Source organism: Pseudophryne corroboree, chromosome 4 (genome assembly GCF_028390025.1).
Source record: "Pseudophryne corroboree isolate aPseCor3 chromosome 4, aPseCor3.hap2, whole genome shotgun sequence".
NCBI lineage: Eukaryota > Metazoa > Chordata > Amphibia > Anura > Myobatrachidae > Pseudophryne > Pseudophryne corroboree.
In genome coordinates, this window is record NC_086447.1 from 632,349,865 (window position 1) to 632,371,211 (window position 21,347).

The 21,347-nt window shown below is 46.7% G+C and overlaps 1 protein-coding gene across 5 annotated transcripts in view; it reads left to right on the forward strand.

Annotated features, from left to right (window-relative positions):
• Positions 1-21,347, forward strand: part of TBP (TATA-box binding protein) — a 265,871-nt gene that overhangs the window by 156,178 nt on the left and 88,346 nt on the right. Inside the window, exon 7 of one of the 5 annotated variants that reach the window (XM_063917703.1) lies at positions 11,737-11,898. The exons of 3 other annotated variants lie outside the window; for them this stretch is intronic. In XM_063917703.1, the coding sequence (XP_063773773.1) occupies positions 11,737-11,803 (67 nt within the window). In that variant the 3' untranslated portion in view covers positions 11,804-11,898. Of the gene's footprint in view, positions 1-11,736; positions 11,899-12,736; positions 12,828-21,347 lie in introns of those variants that run through there. One more of the 5 variants, XM_063917704.1, reaches the window with a different exon arrangement.

Here is a 21,347-nt window from a genome sequence, read left to right on the forward strand (position 1 = left end):
CACCTTGGCTGGCATAAATACACCACATATAACCCCCAGGGCTATATGGATGTATTTTAACCCCTGCCAGAACTCACCAAAAAAGCGGGAGAAAAGGCCGCCGAGAAGGGGGCGGAGCCTATCTCCTCAGCACACGGGCGCTATTTTCCATCACAGCTCCGCTGGAAGGACGTCTCCCTGACTCTCCCCTGCAGTCCTGCACTACAGAAAAGGGTAAAAAAGAGAGGGGGGGGCACTAATTTGACGCAGTTTTGATACTAACAGCAGCTATAAAGGGAAAAGCACATTTTATAGTGGTATTCCTGTCAATATATAGCGCTCTGGTGTGTGCTGGCATACTCTCCCTCTGTCTCCCCAAAGGGCTAGTGGGGTCCTGTCCTCTATCAGAGCATTCCCTGTGTGTGTGCGGTGTGTTGGTACGATTGTGTCGACATGCTTGAGGAGGAAACTGAGATGGAGGCGGAGCAATTGCCTATTATACAGTTATCACCCCCTAGGGAGTCGACACCTGAGTGGATGAGCTTATGGAAGGAATTGCGTGACTGTGTCAGCTCTTTACGACAGACAGTTGATGACATGAGACAGCCGGCTACTCAGCTTGTGCCTGTCCAGGGGTCTCAAACGCCATCAGGGGCTTTAAAACGGCCGTTACCTCAAATGGCAGACACAGACACGGATACTGACTCCAGTGTCGATGATGAGGAGACAAACGTGACTTCCACTAGGGCCACACGTTACATGATTGAAGCAATGAAAAATGTATTGCATATCTCTGATAATACAAGTACCACTAAAAAGGGTATTATGTTTGGTGAGAAAAAACTGCCTGTAGTTTTTCCTGTATCCGAGGAATTAAATGAAGTGTGTGATGAGGCGTGGGTTTCCCCCGATAAAAAACTGATAATTCCTAAAAGGTTATTGGCATCGTACCCTTTCCCGCCAGAGGATAGGGCACGTTGGGAAACACCCCCTAGGGTGGATAAAGCGCTCACACGTTTGTCAAAACAGGTAGCACTACCCTCTCCTGATACGGCCGCCCTAAAGGAACCTGCCGATAGAAAGCTGGAGAATATCCTAAAATGTATATACTCTCACACGGGTGTTATACTGCGACCAGCAATCGCCTCAGCCTGGATGTGCAGTGCGGGCCTGGCGTGGTCGGATTCCCTGACTGAAAATATTGATACCCTAGATAGGGACAGTATATTACTGACTATAGAGCATTTGAAGGATGTATTTCTATATATGCGTGATGCACAGAGGGATATTTGCCGACTGGCATCAAGAGTTAGCGCGCTGTCCATTTCTGCAAGAAGAGGTTTATGGACGCGGCAGTGGTCAGGTGATGCGGATTCTAAAAGGCACATGGAAGTATTGCCTTATAAGGGGGAGGAGTTATTTGGGGTAGGTCTATCAGACCTGGTAGCCACAGCAACTGCTGGAAAATCCACATTTTTACCCCAGGTAGCTTCTCAACCTAAGAAGACGCCGTATTATCAGGCGCAGTCCTTTCGGCCCCATAAGGGCAAGCGGGCAAAAGGCGCCTCATTTCTGCCCCGTGGCAGAGGGAGAGGAAAAAGGCTGCAACAAACAGCCAGTTCCCAGGAACAAAAGCCCTCTCCCGCCTCCGCAAAGTCCTCAGCATGACGCTGGGGCTTTACAAGCAGACTCAGGCACGGTGGGGGCCCGTCTCAAGAAGTTCAGTGCGCAGTGGGCCCACTCGCAAGTGGACCCCTGGATCCTTCAAGTGGTATCTCAGGGGTACAAATTGGAATTCGAGACGTCTCCCCCTCGCCGTTTTCTAAAGTCTGCTTTACCGACGTCTCCCTCAGACAGGGAGGCAGTATTGGAAGCCATTCACAAGCTGTATTCCCAGCAGGTGATAATCAAGGTACCCCTCCTACAACAGGGAAAGGGGTACTATTCCACACTATTTGTGGTACCGAAGCCGGACGGCTCGGTGAGACCAATTTTAAACCTAAAATCCTTGAACACTTACATACAAAGGTTCAAATTCAAGATGGAGTCACTCAGAGCAGTGATTGCAAACCTGGAAGACGGGGACTATATGGTGTCTCTGGACATCAAAGATGCTTACCTACATGTCCCAATTTACCCTTCTCACCAAGGGTACCTCAGGTTTGTGGTACAGAACTGTCACTATCAGTTTCAGACGCTGCCGTTTGGATTGTCCACGGCACCCCGGGTCTTTACCAAGGTAATGGCCGAAATGATGATACTCCTTCGAAGGAAGGGAGTTTTAGTTATCCCTTACTTGGACGATCTCCTGATAAGGGCAAGATCCAGGGAACAGTTGGAAGTCGGGGTAGCACTATCTCAGATGGTGCTGCGCCAGCACGGTTGGATTCTCAATATTCCAAAATCACAGCTGATCCCGACGACACGACTTCTATTCCTAGGGATGATCCTGGACACAGTCCAGAAAAAGGTGTTTCTCCCGGAGGAGAAAGCCAGGGAGTTATCCGAACTAGTCAGAAATCTCCTAAAACCAGGCCAAGTCTCAGTGCATCAATGCACAAGGGTCCTGGGAAAGATGGTGGCTTCTTACGAAGCAATCCCATTCGGCAGATTCCACGCAAGAACCTTCCAGTGGGATCTGCTAGACAAATGGTCCGGGTCGCATCTTCAGATGCATCAGCGGATAATCTTGTCACCAAGGACAAGGGTGTCTCTCCTGTGGTGGTTGCAGAGTGCTCATCTTCTAGAGGGCCGCAGATTCGGCATTCAGGACTGGGTCCTGGTGACCACGGATGCCAGCCTGAGAGGCTGGGGAGCAGTCACACAGGGAAGAAATTTCCAGGGCTTGTGCTCAAGCCTGGAGACATTACTTCACATAAATATCCTGGAGCTAAGGGCCATCTACAATGCTCTGAGCCTAGCAAGACCTCTGCTTCAAGGTCAGCCGGTGCTGATCCAGTCAGACAACATCACGGCAGTCGCCCACGTAAACAGACAGGGCGGCACAAGAAGCAGGAGGGCAATGACAGAAGTTGCAAGGATTCTTCGCTGGGCGGAAAATCATGTGATAGCACTGTCAGCAGTGTTCATTCCGGGAGTGGACAACTGGGAAGCAGACTTCCTCAGCAGACACTACCTCCACCCGGGGAAGTGGGGACTTCACCCAGAAGTCTTCCACATGATTGTGAACCGTTGGGAAAAACCAAAGGTGGACATGATGGCGTCCCGCCTCAACAAAAAACTAGACAGGTATTGCGCCAGGTCAAGGGACCCTCAGGGTGTACCAGTCAGTGTATGTGTTCCCTCCTCTGCCTCTCATACCCAAGGTACTGAGAATCATAAGAAGGAGAGGAGTAAGGACTATACTCGTGGCTCCGGATTGGCCAAGAAGGACTTGGTACCCGGAACTTCAAGAGATGCTCACAGAGGACCCGTGGCCTCTACCTCTAAGAAAGGACCTGCTCCAGCAGGGACCCTGTCTGTTCCAAGACTTACCGCGGCTGCGTTTGACGGCATGGTGGTTGAACGCCGGATCCTGAAGGAAAAAGGCATTCCGGATGAAGTCATCCCTACCCTGATCAAAGCCAGGAAGGATGCAACTGTACAGCATTATCACCGTATTTGGCGTAAATATGTTGCGTGGTGCGAGGCCAGGAAGGCCCCTACAGAGGAATTTCAACTGGGTCGTTTCCTGCATTTCCTGCAAACAGGACTGTCTATGGGCCTAAAATTAGGGTCCATTAAGGTTCAAATTTCGGCCCTGTCGATTTTCTTCCAGAAAGAACTGGCTTCAGTTCCTGAAGTTCAGACGTTTGTCAAGGGGGTACTGCATATACAGCCTCCTTTTGTGCCTCCAGTGGCACCTTGGGATCTCAATGTAGTTTTGGGGTTCCTAAAATCACATTGGTTTGAACCACTCTCCACTGTGGACTTAAAATATCTCACTTGGAAAGTGGTCATGCTGTTAGCCCTGGCTTCAGCCAGGCGTGTCTCAGAATTGGCAGCTTTATCCTATAAAAGCCCTTACCTAATTTTTCATACGGACAGGGCAGAATTGAGGACTCGTCCTCAATTTCTCCCTAAGGTGGTTTCAGCGTTTCACTTGAACCAGCCTATTGTGGTACCTGCGGCTACTAGGGACTTGGAGGACTCCAAGTTGCTGGACGTAGTCAGGGCCCTGAAAATATGTTTCCATGACGGCTGGAGTCAGGAAATCTGACTCGCTGTTTATCCTGTATGCACCCAACAAGCTGGGTGCTCCTGCTTCTAAGCAGACTATTGCTCGTTGGATTTGTAGTACAATTCAGCTTGCACATTCTGTGGCGGGCCTGCCACAGCCAAAATCTGTAAAAGCCCATTCCACAAGGAAGGTGGGCTCATCTTGGGCGGCTGCCCGAGGGGTCTCGGCTTTACAACTTTGCCGAGCAGCTACTTGGTCAGGGGCAAACACGTTTGCTAAATTCTACAAATTTGATACCCTGGCTGAGGAGGACCTTGAGTTCTCTCATTCGGTGCTGCAGAGTCATCCGCACTCTCCCGCCCGTTTGGGAGCTTTGGTATAATCCCCATGGTCCTTACGGAGTTCCCAGCATCCACTAGGACGTCAGAGAAAATAAGAATTTACTTACCGATAATTCTATTTCTCATAGTCCGTAGTGGATGCTGGGCGCCCATCCCAAGTGCGGATTGTCTGCAATACTTGTACATAGTTATTGTTACAAAAATCGGGTTATTATTGTTGTGAGCCATCTTTTCAGAGGCTCCTCTGTTATCATGCTGTTAACTGGGTTCAGATCACAGGTTGTACGGTGTGATTGGTGTGGCTGGTATGAGTCTTACCCGGGATTCAAAATCCTTCCTTATTGTGTACGCTCGTCCGGGCACAGTGTCCTAACTGAGGCTTGGAGGAGGGTCATGGGGGGAGGAGCCAGTGCACACCAGGTAGTCCTAAAGCTTTTACTTTTGTGCCCAGTCTCCTGCGGAGCGGCTCATGGTCCTTACGGAGTTCCCAGCATCCACTACGGACTATGAGAAATAGAATTATCGGTAAGTAAATTCTTATTTTGTGCCTCCAGTGGCACCTTGGGATCTTAACGTGGTGTTGAGTTTCCTGAAATCACACTGGTTTGAACCACTCAAAACGGTGGAAGTAAAATATCTCACGTGGAAGGTGGTCATGCTATTAGCCTTTGCTTCGGCTAGGCGTGTCTCAGAATTGGCGGCTTTGTCACATAAAAGCCCTTATCTGGTTTTCCATGCGGATAGAGCAGAATTGCGGACCCGCCCACAATTTCTGCCGAAAGTGGTTTCATCCTTTCATATAAACCAACCTATTGTGGTGCCTGTGGCTACTACTGACTTGGAGGATTCTGAGTCACTGGATGTAGTCGGGGCTTTGAAGGTTTATGTAGCCAGAACGGCTAAGGTCAGGAAAACAGAATCTTTGTTTATCCTGTATGCTTCCAACAAGCTTGGGGCGCCTGCTTCAAGTCAAACTATTGCTCGCTGGATCTGTAACACGATTCAGCAGGCTCATTCTGCGGCTGGGTTGCCGCTGCCTAAATCAGTTAAGGCCCATTCCACAAGGAGGTGGGCTCTTCTTGGGCAGCTGCCCGAGGGGTCTGGGCATTACAGCTTTGCCGAGCGGCTACTTGGTCAGGTTCAAACACCTTTGCAAGGTTCTACAAGTTTGATATCCTGGCTCAGGAGGACCTTGTGTTTGCTCATTCGGTGCTGCAGAGTTATCCGCACTCTCCCGCCCGTTTGGGAGCTTTGGTATAATCCCCATGGTCCTTACGGAGTCCCCAGCATCCACTAGGACGTTAGAGAAAATAAGATTTTACTTACCGGTAAATCTATTTCTCGTAGTCCGTAGTGGATGCTGGGCGCCCGTCCCAAGTGCGGACTTCTTCTGCAATACTTGTATATAGTTATTGCTTAAATAAGGGTTATGTTATGGTTGCATCAGGGTTGATCTGATGCTCCGTTGTTGTTCATACTGTTAACTGGGTAAGTTTATCACAAGTTATACGGTGTGATTGGTGTGGCTGGTATGAGTCTTACCCTGGATTCCAAAATCCTTTCCTTGTACTGTCGGCTCTTCCGGGCACAGTTTCTCTAACTGAGGTCTGGAGGAGGGACATAGAGGGAGGAGCCAGAGCACACCAGTATCCAAATTCTTTCTTAAAGTGCCCTGTCTCCTGCGGAGCCCGTCTATTCCACATAGTCCTTACGGAGTCCCCAGCATCCCCTACGGACTACGAGAAATAGATTTACCGGTAAGTAAAATCTTATTTCTCTGACGTTCTAGTGGATACTGGGTACTCCGCAAGGACCATGGGGTATAGACGGGCTCCGCAGGAGACTGGGCACTCTTAAAAGATATATTAGGTACTATATCTGGTGTGCACTGGCTCCTCCCTCTATGCCCCTCCTCCAGACCTCAGTTAGTATCTGTGCCCGGCCAGAGCTGGATGCACCCTAGGGGCTCTCCTGAGCTTCCTAGAAAAGAAAGTATTTGTTAGGTTTTTTATTTTCAGTGAGATCTGCTGGCAACAGACTGATTGCTACGTGGGACTGAGGGGAGAGAAGCGAACCTACCTGCTTGCAGCTAGCTTGGGCTTCTAAGGCTACTGGACACCATTAGCTCCAGAGGGATCGAACACTGGCCCAGTCCTCGGTCGTCCGGTCCCGGAGCCGCGCCGCCGCCCCCCTTGCAGAGCCAGAAGAACGAAGAGAAGTTGAAAATCGGCGGCTGAAGACTCCGGTCTTCATTAAGGTAGCGCACAGCACTGCAGCTGTGCGCTATTGCTCCCTTAGCACACCACACACTCCGGTCACTGATGGGTGCAGGGCGCTGGGGCGCCCTGGGCAGCAATTAGATTACCTTACTTGGCGAAAAGCACATAATACAGTCTGATAAACTGTATATGTGCATTAACCCCCGCCATTAAAGTACATAAAAGGACAGAAGCCCGCCGCTGAGGGGGCCGGGCCTTCTTCCTCAGCACACCGGTGCCATTTTCTCTTCACAGCTCAGCTGGTAGGAAGCTCCCCAGGCTCTCCCCTGCAGTATCCTGGTACACAAAGGGTAAAAAAGAGAGGGGGGCACATAAATTTAGGCGCAAAACTGTGTATATAAGCTGCTATAGGGGAAAAATCACTCTGTATAGTGTACATCCCTGTATTATATAGCGCTGTGGTGTGTGCTGGCATACTCTCTCTCTGTCTCTCAAAAGGGCCTGGTGGGGGAACTGTCTTAAAATAGAGCATCCCCTGTGTGTGTGGTGTGTCGGTACGCGTGTGTCGACATGTCTGAGGTAAAAGGCTCCTCTAAGGAGGTGATAGAGCTTATAAGTGTGTGGGAGGGTGTCTCCATCAACAACGCCGACACCTGTTTGGATATGTGTAAGTGCTGAGGTAAAATTATTGCACAAAAGGTTAGGGAACAGAAAGGAAATCTACCCTGGTCTGTCCCTATGTCACAGAGTCCTTCAGAGTCTCTCTATGCTCACTATCCAAAATAACAAAGTATCGACACGGAGTTTAACTCCACTGTCGACTACGATAATGCAAAGTTACAGCCAAGAGGGCTAAAAGATATTCAATATATGATTATTGGAATAAAAGATGATTTGCATATCACTGATGACTCATCTGTCCCTGACACGAGAGTACACATGTTAAGGGGAAGAATGCTGAGGTAAATTTCCCTCCTCTCATGAGGAAAAAGAGCGGGAATCTCCAGACAAGAGACGGCAGCATCCCACAAGAGAATTCTCAGGCTGTATCCTTTCCCCACTAGGGCCAGGATGTGTTGAGATTCTTCCCCTCGGGTGTCCTGTTTGCACTAGCTATTCTCAGGGATCCTGCAGATAGTGTGCACATTCTAGTATACTACCCAGACCGGCGATTGTGTCGGCATGGGTTTATAGCGCTGTGGCAGCGTGGACAGGTATTTTATCAGCAGAGATTGAGACCCTAGTATGCATATAAATATTTTAAGATGCTGTCTTAAGTGATAGATATATAATTATAAAGCATGCCCAAAGGGACATGAGTATACTGGGTCCTAGAGACAAAAGCTATGTCGATTTCTGCTTGACGTGTCCTGTAGAATATACATTGGACAGATGATGCCGACTTAAAAGGCATATGGAAGGCTGAGGATTGTGTGGAGAAAGGTTCTCGGGCCTGTTCTCCACAGCTATAGCTGGTAATTCTGATATTTTGCCTTATATTCCTGCACAGCCTAGGAAAGCACGACATTATTAAATGCAGCTTTTCGAATAAAGAAACAAGAAAGTCTGAGGTGCGTCCTTTCTTGTCAGAGCCGGGGGCAGAGGAAAGAAGCTGTACAACACAGCTAGTCCCCAGGAACAGAAGTCCTCCCCGGCCTCTACAAAAATCCACCGCATGTCGCTAAGGCTCCACAGGCGGAGCTAGGCCCGGTGGGGACACGCCTTTGTAAGTTCAGCCACAAGTGGGTTCACTCCCTGTTAGATCCCTGGGCAATAGAGAATTGTATCGCAGGGATACAGGCTGGACTGTGAGAAGATGCCCCCTCACCAAGGACCTGGCGGGCTTCCCCCCAAGAGAGGGAGCCAGTGTTAACTGCAATTCGTAAATTGTATCTTCAACAGGTGGTGGTCAAGGGTCCCCTCCTTCAAGAGGGTGTTATTATTCGACCATGTTATAATCCCGAAACCAGACGGTTCGGTTAGACCGATATTGAATTAAAATCCCTGAACATATACCTGAAAAGGTTCAGGTTCAAGATGGAATCGCTAAGAGCGGTCATTGCAAGCCTGAAATTAATCGGGACATAAGGGATGCATACCTTCGTGTCCCCATTTATCCACCCTTATCAGGCGTACCTCAGAATTGCGGTACGGGATTGTCATTACCAATTTCACCAAGGTATTGGCGGATATGATGGTGCTCCTGCGGAAGCAAGGTGTCACTATTATCACATACTTGGATGATCTCCTCATAAAAGCGAGATCAAGAGAGCAGTTGCTGGACAGCGTATCACCTTCTCTGGAAGTGAAACGGCAACACGACTGGATTCTATATATTCCAAAGTCGCAGTTGGTTCCTACAGCTCATCTGCCTCGCCTAGGCATGATCCTAGTCACAGACCAGAAGAGGGTTTATCTCCCGATGGAGAGAGCTCAGGAGCTCATGACACTGGTCAGGAATCTATTGAAAACCAAAACAGGTGTCAGTGCGTCACTGCACTCGAGTCCTGGGAAGGATGATGGCATCATACGAGGCCATCCCCTTCGGCTGGTTCCATGCAAGGACAATGGAACTTACTGGACAAGTGGTCCGGATCACATCTTCAGATGCATCGGTTAATCACCCTATCCCCCAGGGCCAGGGTGTCTCTCCTGTGGTGGCTGCGGAGTGCTCACCTTCTCGAGGGCCGCATATTCGGCATTCAGGACTGGGTCCTGGTGACTACGGATGCAAGCCTCCAAGGGTGGGGGGCAGTTACACAAGGAAGAAAATTCCAAGGTTTGTGGTCAAGCCAACAGACTTGCCTTCACATCAATATCCTGGAACTAAGGGCCATATACAACGCCCTAAGTCAAGCGGAGTTCCTGCTTCGCGACCAACCGGTTCTGATCCAGTCAGACCGCAGGGGCTCATGTAAACCGCCAGGGCGGCACAAGGAGCAGGGTGGCGAGGGTAGAAGCCACCAGAATTCTTAGCTGGGCGGAGAATCAAGTAAGGGCACTGTCAGCAGTGTTCATTCCGGGAGTGGACACGACCTCCACCTGGGAAAGTGGTGACTTCATCAGGAAGTCTTCACGCAGTTTTGTAAATTGATGGAAACTGCCTCAGGTGGACTACATGGCGTCCCACCTCAATAAAAAGATAAAAAAAGGTTTTACGCTGGGTCAAGGGACTCTCAGGCGATAGCTGTGGTCGCACTAGTAACACCGTGGGTGTTCCAGTCGGTCTATATATTCCCTCCTCTTCCCCTCAGACCCAAGGGCTGAGAATTGTAATACACGGAGGAGTGTGAACAATATTCTTTGCTCCGGATTGGCCAAGAAGACTCTGTACCCGGAACTGCAAGAAATGCTCTCAGAGGACCCATGGCCTCTGCCTCTCAGTCAGGACATGTTGCAACAGGGACCCTGTCTGATCCAAGACTTACCGCGGCTGCGTTGGACGGCATGGCGGTTGAATGCCGGATCCTAGCGGAAAAGGGCATTTCGGATGCAGTTATTCCTACGCTGATAAAGGCTAGGAAAGACGTGACAGCAAGACTTTTTCACTGTATATGGCGAAAATATGTTGCTCGGTGTGTGGCCGGGAAGGCCCTACAGAGGAATTCCAGGGGGGTCGATTCCTGCACTTCCTACAGTCAGGAGTGACTATGGGCCTACAATTAGGATCCATAAAGGTCAAGATTTCGGCCCTATCCCTTTTTCTCTCGAAAAGAACTGGCTTCACTGCCTGAAGTTCGGACGTTGTTACAGGGGTGCTGCATATTCAGCCCCTTTTGTGCCTCCAGTGGCACCTTGGGATCTTAACGTGTGTTGGATTCCTAAAATCCCACTGGTTTGAGCCACTTAAGAACGTGGAGCTAAAATATCTCACGTGGAAAGTGGTCATGCTTTTGGCCTTAGCTTGGACTAGGCGTGTGTCGGAATTGGCGGCTTTGTCATGTAAAAGCCCATATCTGATCTTCCATATGGAAAGGGCAGAATGGAGGACTCGTCCCCAATTTCTCCCTAAGGTGGTATCATCGTTTCATTTGAACCAACCTATTGTGGTACCTGCGGCTACTAGGGACTTGGAGGATTCCAAGTTGCTGGACGTAGTCCGGGCCCTGAAACTTTGTTTCCAGGACGGCTAGAGTCGGAAAAACTGACTCGCTATTTATCCTGCATGCACCCAACAAGCTGGGTGCTCCTGCTTCAAAGCAGACTATTGCTCGCTGGATCTGTAGCACGATTCAGCTTGCACATTCTGCGGCTGGACTGCCGCATCCTAAATCGGTAAAAGCCCATTCCACGAGGAAGGTGGGCTCTTCTTGGGCGGCTGCCCGAGGGGTCTCGGCTTTACAACTTTGCCGAGCTGCTACTTGGTCGGGTTCAAACACTTTTGCAAAATTCTACAAGTTTGATACCCTGGCTGAGGAGGACCTTGAGTTTGCTCATTCGGTGCTGCAGAGTCATCCGCACTCTCCCGCCCGTTTGGGAGCTTTGGTATAATCCCCATGGTCCTTACGGAGCACCCAGCATCCACTAGGACGTCAGAGAAAACAAGAATTTACTCACCGGTAATTCTATTTCTCGTAGTCCGTAGTGGATGCTGGGAGCCCGTCCCAAGTGCGGACTCTGCAATACATGTATATAGTTATTGCTTAACTAAAGGGTTATTGTATGAGCCATCTGTTGAGAGAGGCTCAGTTATTGTTCATACTGTTAACTGGGTATAGTTATCACGAGTTGTACAGTGTGATTGGTGTGGCTGGTATGAGTCTTACCCTGGATTCCAAATCCTTTCCTAGTAATGTCAGCTCTTCCGGGCACAGTTTCCCTAACTGAGGTCTGGAGGAGGGGCATAGAGGGAGGAGCCAGTGCACACCAGATATAGTACCTAATCTTTCTTTTAAGAGTGCCCAGTCTCCTGCGGAGCCCGTCTATACCCCATGGTACTTACGGAGTACGCAGCATCCACTACGGACTACGAGAAATAGAATTACCGGTGAGTAAATTCTTATTTTTGTTTGAGCAGTGTGGTATCATTGGAAGCAACAATTGAGAAGAACACTCGAGAATGCAGATCAGAAGTAACAATCTAATTTGAATAGTTCTGATATTGAGATTATTGCCAAGAGGATAGGTATTACAAATTGATATCACAAATTGTCTCCTCTACACAGCAAGTATAAGACAGGTAAAGGACATACAGCACTTTTTTTTTTATTTCCCCCCCCCTTCTACCATTAGTTTGTCTTGTGACTCGCCTAACCCTTTAAGGCCAGGTACACACTTTAACAATCCCTGCTCGATATGTAGTTTTCGGTTAGTTCGGAACGACATATCATCCGGATCGCACAGTGTGTATGCCTGATTTCATACGTACGCAATATTTTTTTGTTGGTCGTGCTGCAGGGCCAACCAGAAGATATCGTGTACGATGCCCTGCTGCCGAATACATGCACGTAGTACATCTCACTATCATACCACTGCATCGTGCAGTGTGTATCCACAGTGCAATAAATTGATCGAATGGCTGATATATCTTGATCCCGTCGGCAGGCGTGTACCCCCGATATGTCTGTGAACGACGTCATTCAGACATATTGTGTCGGCTGTGCAGCACAGCATATGGCCTATATATATTCAGCTATAATAGAGCAGCTGGTTGTGTGTGTTATCAGAAAACAAGAAGAATTTTTTTGGGATGTTTGAAATGTGCGCAGGGCAGCTTTAACAAAGTATAAATTGTCTAATGGGATGCCACCACATCCCACAAGAAAACAGAAATTCAATACAACAAGAAGACAATTTTTTCTCAGTATAAGCGCCCAATGTGAATATAAGAAAAAATGAAAATATATACGTCCCTTGAAGATATTCTCAATGGAAGTCCTCAGTGGTTCAGCAGAAGTTCTCAGTAGATATAATTGATGTCCAGTTATTGTTACATGAAAGAAGAACAAAACATACAATGTGTACTAATGTTTTTTTTGTAATGGTATTCACAAAAAGTCCTTTTATCCTATCCACAGAGCTGGAAAGCGGTGAACAAAGTTTGGGGGGTCTATATAGAGTGCGTACCCCAACTCACACTGGAGAAAGCAGATGTGTGCACATAAAGGTTTCTTTTAAAACTCTTCACCCTTTCCGTGTATCCTCCACCAGAAAGTATGCGTAGATAAGCATACCTAAACTCACATTAACGTGAAGATACGACAAGTGTGTAAAGGTATCTTTTGTATATACTTCTATGTCAAGAATAAAGGTGCGTACCACACTCACAGAATGAAATGTGGAGATGTTCCTATCAAGGTATCTTTTGGATCCACAGTTATTTCAGGTCTCAAAATGCCAGTGAATATTTAGGCAGTTGTAAATCCAAAACAAACAGAAAATGGTGCCAATCAGTCCATTTAAATTTTTTTTTCTTTTTAATGGATACAAAATCCCATAGCTGGGATGAAGGTACATACAAATAAAAACACTCCGCAGCGGGAGAATAAAAAAATCACAAAGCTAGGAATTGCAGACACAAAAAAAATAAAAAAATAAAAAAATTCTAAAAAGTCTTGTGTACTATAAAAAGGTGTATCAAATGATAAGAATACCTTGAAGGCTGGTTTTAAGAGTTGCACAGTGCCCAAAGTAGTCGACGCGTTTCGGCTCAGCAGGAGCCTTCCTCAAGACATGTGGGCACTGTGCAGCCCCATGCTATTTATTTGGGCACTGGCCAATGAGGTAACAGGAAATGACCTCACAGGTGGATGACCGATTGGTAAACAAATTAGCCAAAACGTAGATTATTTCAATAAAAAGAACATATTTCTAATAAAGAAATCCATATATGGTCGAAAAAGCTCCATACTAAATGTGTATTTAGCTAGTTAAAACGTATTGTGTCAAAACAGAACGGATCTGGAGGAAGTGCAGTGATATAAATGGTCCCCCGCCATTTGTACAAGTGGAAGTAGTTCCACTTAGCTGACAAACTTGTGGAACTACTTCCACTTTCCTCCACATCTTCACGGCGCACACTTGCGTTCCACTGAACGGAAGTGCACGCCGAAACCGGAAATCACGTGGTGCCGCGATTTGCGTTCCACCGCTCGCGGACGTGCGTTCCAACGCGACTTCCGGGATGCAGGAGAAGGTGAACCGCTGATTACAGCGGTGCCTGCTCCTGCAAACATAGACATGGATTACTGCAGCAGATTACTGATAGATCTTACTTGTTCTCACACATATGGCGAAATGTACAACATTATAAACAATAAAAACATAAGAAAAATAACATTAATATGACTTTCCCTTATAATAATACAAAGAGAGGTCAGATGCAGCATATTCTTTTGACAAATATACAGATAAGGACATGTGTTTTTTTCCTTTTTATGAAGTATATACATGTGGAGATAAGGTGAAGTCCATAGAATTCCGTCAAATCCACGGATAGACTTTCTTTATACATATCTGATATGTGGAATATCTGGAAAAGAGATTATAGGTCGGTAACCTGCAATTTGCACATAACAAAAAAAGACATTCAAAGGAACCATTTCAATTCAAAATCCTTATTCAGGCCTTGTGGAATGAGGGTTTTATAAGAGTAGATACAATTCATTTCCAGCTTTGCTAATGCTTTAGCAATACTTCCACCTCTGATATTCCCCTTAATGGCCCTGATACCATAAAAGGCTTTGATATGTTCAAATGAGCTTTCGTGGGTCTCTTTGAAATGATAAGATAGTGCGTGTGTCTCTAGACCTTTTTTGATATTTCTGAGGTGTTCAGATAAACGGATTTTTAACTGCCTAGAGGTCCGGCCAATGTAGAACTTATCACACGAGCATTGTATTGCATATACTATATTTTTCGAATTACAGGTTATGAAGTCTTTTATATTGACTTCATTTCCATTAATCTCTATTTTTTCAAACTTGCTGTTGCCTGTGTATTTGATATGCTTACACCCTTGGCAACAACCACAGCGATGAAAACCTTGAGATTTAGTTACAGGACCTTTTGGTTTTGTGGATAACATACTGGATACCAATTTGGTTTTTAAATTGGGTGCTTTTCTATAAATGTGTATTGGTTTCTCCGGAATAAGAGTCCCAATAACTGGATCCTTTTTTAAGATGTTCCAGTGTTTTTTTATAATTTTTTCCATTCGTCTATGTTGGTTTGTGTATTCTGTTATAAATGCCCATTGGTAACACCCCTGATCTTTATCTTTTTTGCATTTTTTCTTTAGAAGATCCTCCCTATTTATTTCCCCAAACTTGGTGATTTCTGAATTGATGTTATTCTCATCATAGCCACATTCCTTGAACTTGGATTTCATTTCATCTGCTTGTTTAACGAAAACCTCATGTTCTGTGCAGTTACGTCTCAATCGGTTTATCTGACTTTTTGGTATAGAATTAAGCCAGCTGTCATGATGACAGCTGGTCATAGGGATATAAGAACCAGAGTCGGTTGGCTTAGTGTAATTCATGGTGTGTAATTTTCCCCCTTTGACGTACACAGTGATATCTAAAAAATTAATACTGCTGGTGGCAAAGGATAGATTGATGTTTTTATTGTTGGTATTTAAAGATGTTAGAAATTCGTCAAGGAGATCCTTACCACCCTTCCAAATCAAAAAAACATGACCAAGGTATTGAAGCAACGAAATATTTTCTCGAACGATCAAGTTTGTCTAGAGATCTACAGGATTTTTTGATAGAAGGTATTCGTTTTATTTTAACGAATAATACTTTTCTTTTCAAGGATGATTTTTATATCCAAAAAACAGGGACCGCCATGGGCACCAGGTTCGCTCCGAGTTACGCCAACCTTTTTATGGGGTTATGGGAACTTGAAACCATTTGGACCAACAACCCCTTCGGAGCGAACCTGGTGTCCTATATGCGCTATATAGATGACATTTTTTTGATTTGGAAGGGTGGTAAGGAGCTGGCTTAATTCTATACCAAAAAGTCAGATAAACCGATTGAGACGTAACTGCACAGAACATGAGGTTTTCGTTAAACAAGCAGATGAAATGAAATCCAAGTTCAAGGAATGTGGCTATGATGAGAATAACATCAATTCAGAAATCACCAAGTTTGGGGAAATAAATAGGGAGGATCTTCTAAAGAAAAAATGCAAAAAAGATAAAGATCAGGGGTGTTACCAATGGGCATTTATAACAGAATACACAAACCAACATAGACGAATGGAAAAAATTATAAAAAAACACTGGAACATCTTAAAAAAGGATCCAGTTATTGGGACTCTTATTCCGGAGAAACCAATACACATTTATAGAAAAGCACCCAATTTAAAAACCAAATTGGTATCCAGTATGTTATCCACAAAACCAAAAGGTCCTGTAACTAAATCTCAAGGTTTTCATCGCTGTGGTTGTTGCCAAGGGTGTAAGCATATCAAATACACAGGCAACAGCAAGTTTGAAAAAATAGAGATTAATGGAAATGAAGTCAAGATAAAAGACTTCATAACCTGTAATTCGAAAAATATAGTATGTGCAATACAGTGCTCGTGTGATAAGTTCTACATTTGCCGGACCTCTAGGCAGTTAAAAATCCGTTTATCTGAACACCTCAGAAATATCAAAAAAGGTCTAGAGACACACGCACTATCTTATCTTATTTCAAAGAGACCCACGAAAGCTCATTTGAACATATCAAAGCCTTTTATGGTATCAGGGCCATTAAGGGGAATATCAGAGGTGGAAGTATTGCTAAAGCATTAGCAAAGCTGGAAATGAATTGTATCTACTCTTATAAAACCCTCATTCCACAAGGCCTGAATAAGGATTTTGAATTGAAATGGTTCCTTTGAATGTCTTTTTTTGTTATGTGCAAATTGCAGGTTACCGACCTATAATCTCTTTTCCAGATATTCCACATATCCGATATGTATAAAGAAAGTCTATCCGTGGATTTGACGGAATTCTATGGACTTCACCTTATCTCCACATGTATATACTTCATAAAAAGGAAGAAAACACATGTCCTTATCTGTATATTTGTCAAAAGAATATGCTGCATCTGACCTCTCTTTGTATTATTATAAGGGAAAGTCATATTAATGTTTTCTCTATCGTCCTAGTGGATGCTGGGGTTCCTGAAAGGACCATGGGGAATAGCGGCTCCGCAGGAGACAGGGCACAAAAAGTAAAGCTTTTTCCGATCAGGTGGTGTGCACTGGCTCCTCCCCCTATGACCCTCCTCCAGACTCTAGTTAGATTTTTGTGCCCGGCCGAGAAGGGTGCAATCTAGGTGGCTCTCCTAAAGAGCTGCTTAGAAAAAGTTTAGCTAGGTTTTTTATTTTACAGTGATTCCTGCTGGCAACAGGATCACTGCAGCGAGGGACTGAGGGGAGAAGGAGTCAACTCACCTGCGTGCAGGATGGATTGGCTTCTTGGCTACTGGACATCAAGCTCCAGAGGGACGATCACAGGTACAGCCTGGATGGTCACCGGAGCCACGCCGCCGGCCCCCTTGCAGATGCTGAAGACAGAAGAGGTCCAGAATCGGCGGCTGAAGACTCCTGCAGTCTTCAAAAGGTAGCGCACAGCACTGCAGCTGTGCGCCATTTTCCTCTCAGCACACTTCACACGGCAGTCACTGAGGGTGCAGGGCGCTGGGAGGGGGGCGCCCTGGGAGGCAAAATGATTACCTATAAAGGCTAAAAATACCTCACATATAGCCCTAGAGGCTATATGGAGATATTTAACCCCTGCCTAATTTTTCTAAATAGCGGGAGACGAGCCCGCCAGAAAAGGGGCGGGGCCTATCTCCTCAGCACACGGCGCCATTTCCTCTCACAGCTCCGCTGGTCAGGACGGCTCCCAAGTCTCTCCCCTGCACTGCACTACAGAAACAGGGTAAAACAGAGAGGGGGGGGCACATTTATGGCGATATTTTGATATAACAAAGCAGCTATAAGGGAGCACTTATTATAAGGCTATCCCTGATATATATATAGCGCTTTTGGTGTGTGCTGGCAAACTCTCCCTCTGTCTCCCCAAAGGGCTAGTGGGTCCTGTCTTCGTTAGGAGCATTCCCTGTGTGTCTGCTGTGTGTCGGTACGTGTGTGTCGACATGTATGAGGACGATATTGGTGTGGAGGCGGAGCAATTGCCAAATATGAGGATGTCACCCCCTAGGGAGTCGACACCGGAATGGATGCCTTTATTTATGGAACTACGGGATAGTGTCAACACGCTAAAGCAGTCGTTTGACGACATGAGGCGGCCGGACAATCAATTAGTGCCTGTCCAGGCGACTCAAACACCGTCAGGGGCTGTGAAACGCCCTTTGCCTCAGTCGGTCGACACAGACCCAGACACAGGCGATGACTCCAGTGGTGACGGTGACGAATCAACCGTATTTTCCAGTAGGGCCACACGTTATATGATTTTGGCAATGAAGGAGGCGTTACATTTAGCTGATACTACAGGTACCACTAAACAGGGTATTATGTGGGGTATGAAAAAACTACCTATAGTTTTTCCTGAATCAGAAGAATTAAATGACGTGTGTAATGAAGCGTGGGTTGCCCCTGATAAAAAGCTGATAATTTCAAAGAAATTATTGGCATTATACCCTTTCCCGCCAGAGGTTAGGGAGCACTGGGAAACACCTCCTAGGGTGGACAAGGCGCTAACACGCTTATCTAAACAAGTGGCGTTACCCTCTCCTGAGACGGCCGCACTTAAAGATCCATCAGATAGGAGGATGGAAAATATCCAAAAAAGTATATACACACACGCAGGTGTTATACTACGACCAGCTGTAGCGACTGCCTGGATGGGCAGTGCTGGGGTAGTTTGGTCAGAGTCCCTGATTGAAAATATTGAATCCCTGGACAGGGACAATATTTTACTGTCGTTAGAACAAATAAAGGATGCATTTCTTTATATGCGTGATGCACAGAGGGATATCTGCACACTGGCATCACGGGTAAGTGCTATGTCCATTTCGGCCAGAAGAGCTTTATGGACGCGACAGTGGACAGGCGATGCGGATTCAAAACGGCATATGGAAGTTTTGCCGTATAAAGGGGAGGAGTTATTTGGAGTCGGTCTATCAGATTTGGTGGCCACGGCTACAGCCGGGAAATCCACCTTTCTACCTCAAGTCACTCCCCCACAGAAAAAGGCACCGACTTTTCAACCGCAGCCCTTTCGTTCCTTTAAAAATAAGAGAGCAAAGGGCTATTCATATCTGCCACGAGGCAAAGGTCGAGGGAAGAGACAGCAACACGCAGCTCCTTCCCAGGAACAGAAGCCCTCCCCGGCTTCTACAAAAGCCTCAGCATGACGCTGGGGCTTCTCAAGCGGACTCGGGGACGGTGGGCGGTCGTCTCAAAAATTACAGCGCGCAGTGGGCTCACTCGCAGGTAGATCCCTGGATCCTGCAGATAATATCTCAAGGGTACAGGTTGGAATTAGAGACGGATCCACCTCGCCGTTTCCTGAAGTCTGCTTTACCAACGTCCCCCTCCGAAAGGGAGACGGTTTTGGAAGCCATTCACAAGCTGTACTCTCAGCAGGTGATAGTCAAGGTACCTCTTCTACAACAAGGGAAGGGGTATTATTCCACTCTTTTTGTGGTACCGAAGCCGGATGGTTCGGTAAGGCCTATTCTAAATCTGAAGTCCTTGAACCTGTACATAAAGAAGTTCAAGTTCAAAATGGAGTCACTCAGAGCAGTGATAGCGAACCTGGAAGAGGGGGACTTTATGGTATCCTTGGACATCAAGGATGCGTATCTCCACGTTCCAATTTACCCCTCACACCAGGGGTACCTCAGGTTCGTTGTACAAAACTGTCACTATCAGTTTCAGACGCTGCCGTTCGGATTGTCCACGGCACCTCGGATCTTTACAAAGGTAATGGCCGAGATGATGATTCTTCTTCGAAGAAAAGGCGTATTAATTATCCCATACTTGGACGATCTCCTAATAAGGGCGAGGTCCAGAGAACAGCTAGAGATGGGATTAGCACTGTCTCAAGAAGTGCTAAAACAGCACGGGTGGATTCTGAATATTCCAAAATCCCAGTTAATGCCGACAACTCGTCTGCTGTTCCTAGGGATGATTCTGGACACGGTTCAGAAAAAGGTTTTTCTCCCGGAGGAAAAAGCCAAGGAGTTATCCGAGCTTGTCAGGAACCTCCTAAAACCAGGAAAGGTGTCTGTACATCAATGCACAAGAGTCCTGGGAAAAATGGTGGCTTCTTACGAAGCAATTCCATTCGGCAGATTCCACGCAAGAATTTTCCAAAGGGATCTGTTGGACAAATGGTCAGGGTCGCATCTTCAGATGCACCTACGGATAACCCTGTCTCCAAGGACAAGGGTGTCTCTTCTGTGGTGGTTGCAGAGTCCTCATCTATTGGAGGGCCGCAGATTCGGCATACAGGATTGGATCCTGGTGACCACGGACGCCAGCCTGAGAGGCTGGGGAGCAGTCACACAAGGAAGAAACTTCCAGGGAGTATGGACGAGCCTGGAAACGTCTCTTCACATAAACATTCTGGAACTAAGAGCAATATACAATGCTCTAAGCCAGGCAGAACCTCTGCTTCAGGGAAAACCGGTGTTGATCCAGTCGGACAACATCACGGCAGTCGCCCATGTGAACAGACAGGGCGGCACAAGAAGCAGGAGTGCAATGGCAGAAGCTGCAAGGATTCTTCGCTGGGCAGAGAATCATGTGATAGCACTGTCAGCAGTGTTCATCCCGGGAGTGGACAACTGGGAAGCAGACTTCCTCAGCAGACACGATCTTCACCCGGGAGAGTGGGGACTTCATCCAGAAGTCTTCCACATGCTGGTAACCCGTTGGGAAAGACCAATGGTGGACATGATGGCGTCTCGCCTCAACAAAAAACTGGACAGGTATTGCGCCAGGTCAAGAGATCCGCAGGCAATAGCTGTGGACGCGCTGGTAACGCCTTGGGTGTACCAGTCGGTGTATGTGTTTCCTCCTCTGCCTCTCATACCAAAAGTATTGAGAATTATACGGCAAAGAGGCGTAAGAACGATACTAGTGGTTCCGGATTGGCCAAGAAGGACTTGGTACCCGGAACTTCAAGAGATGATCACGGAAGATCCGTGGCCTCTACCTCTAAGGAGGGACTTGCTTCAGCAGGGTCCCTGTCTGTTTCAAGACTTACCGCGGCTGCGTTTGACGGCATGGCGGTTGAACGCCGGATCCTAATGGAAAAAGGCATGCCGGAAGAAGTCATTCCTACTTTGATTAAAGCAAGGAAAGAAGTAACCGTGCAACATTATCACCGAATTTGGCGAAAATATGTTGCGTGGTGCGAAGATCGGAGTGCTCCGACGGAGGAATTTCAACTGGGTCGATTCCTACATTTCCTGCAATCAGGATTGTCTATGGGTCTCAAATTGGGATCTATTAAGGTTCAAATTTCGGCCCTGTCGATTTTCTTTCAAAAAGAATTGGCTTCAGTCCCTGAAGTCCAGACCTTTGTTAAGGGAGTGCTGCATATACAGCCCCCTGTGGTGCCTCCAGTGGCACCGTGGGATCTCAATGTAGTTTTGGATTTTCTAAAATCTCATTGGTTTGAACCACTAAATAAGGTGGATTTGAAATATCTCA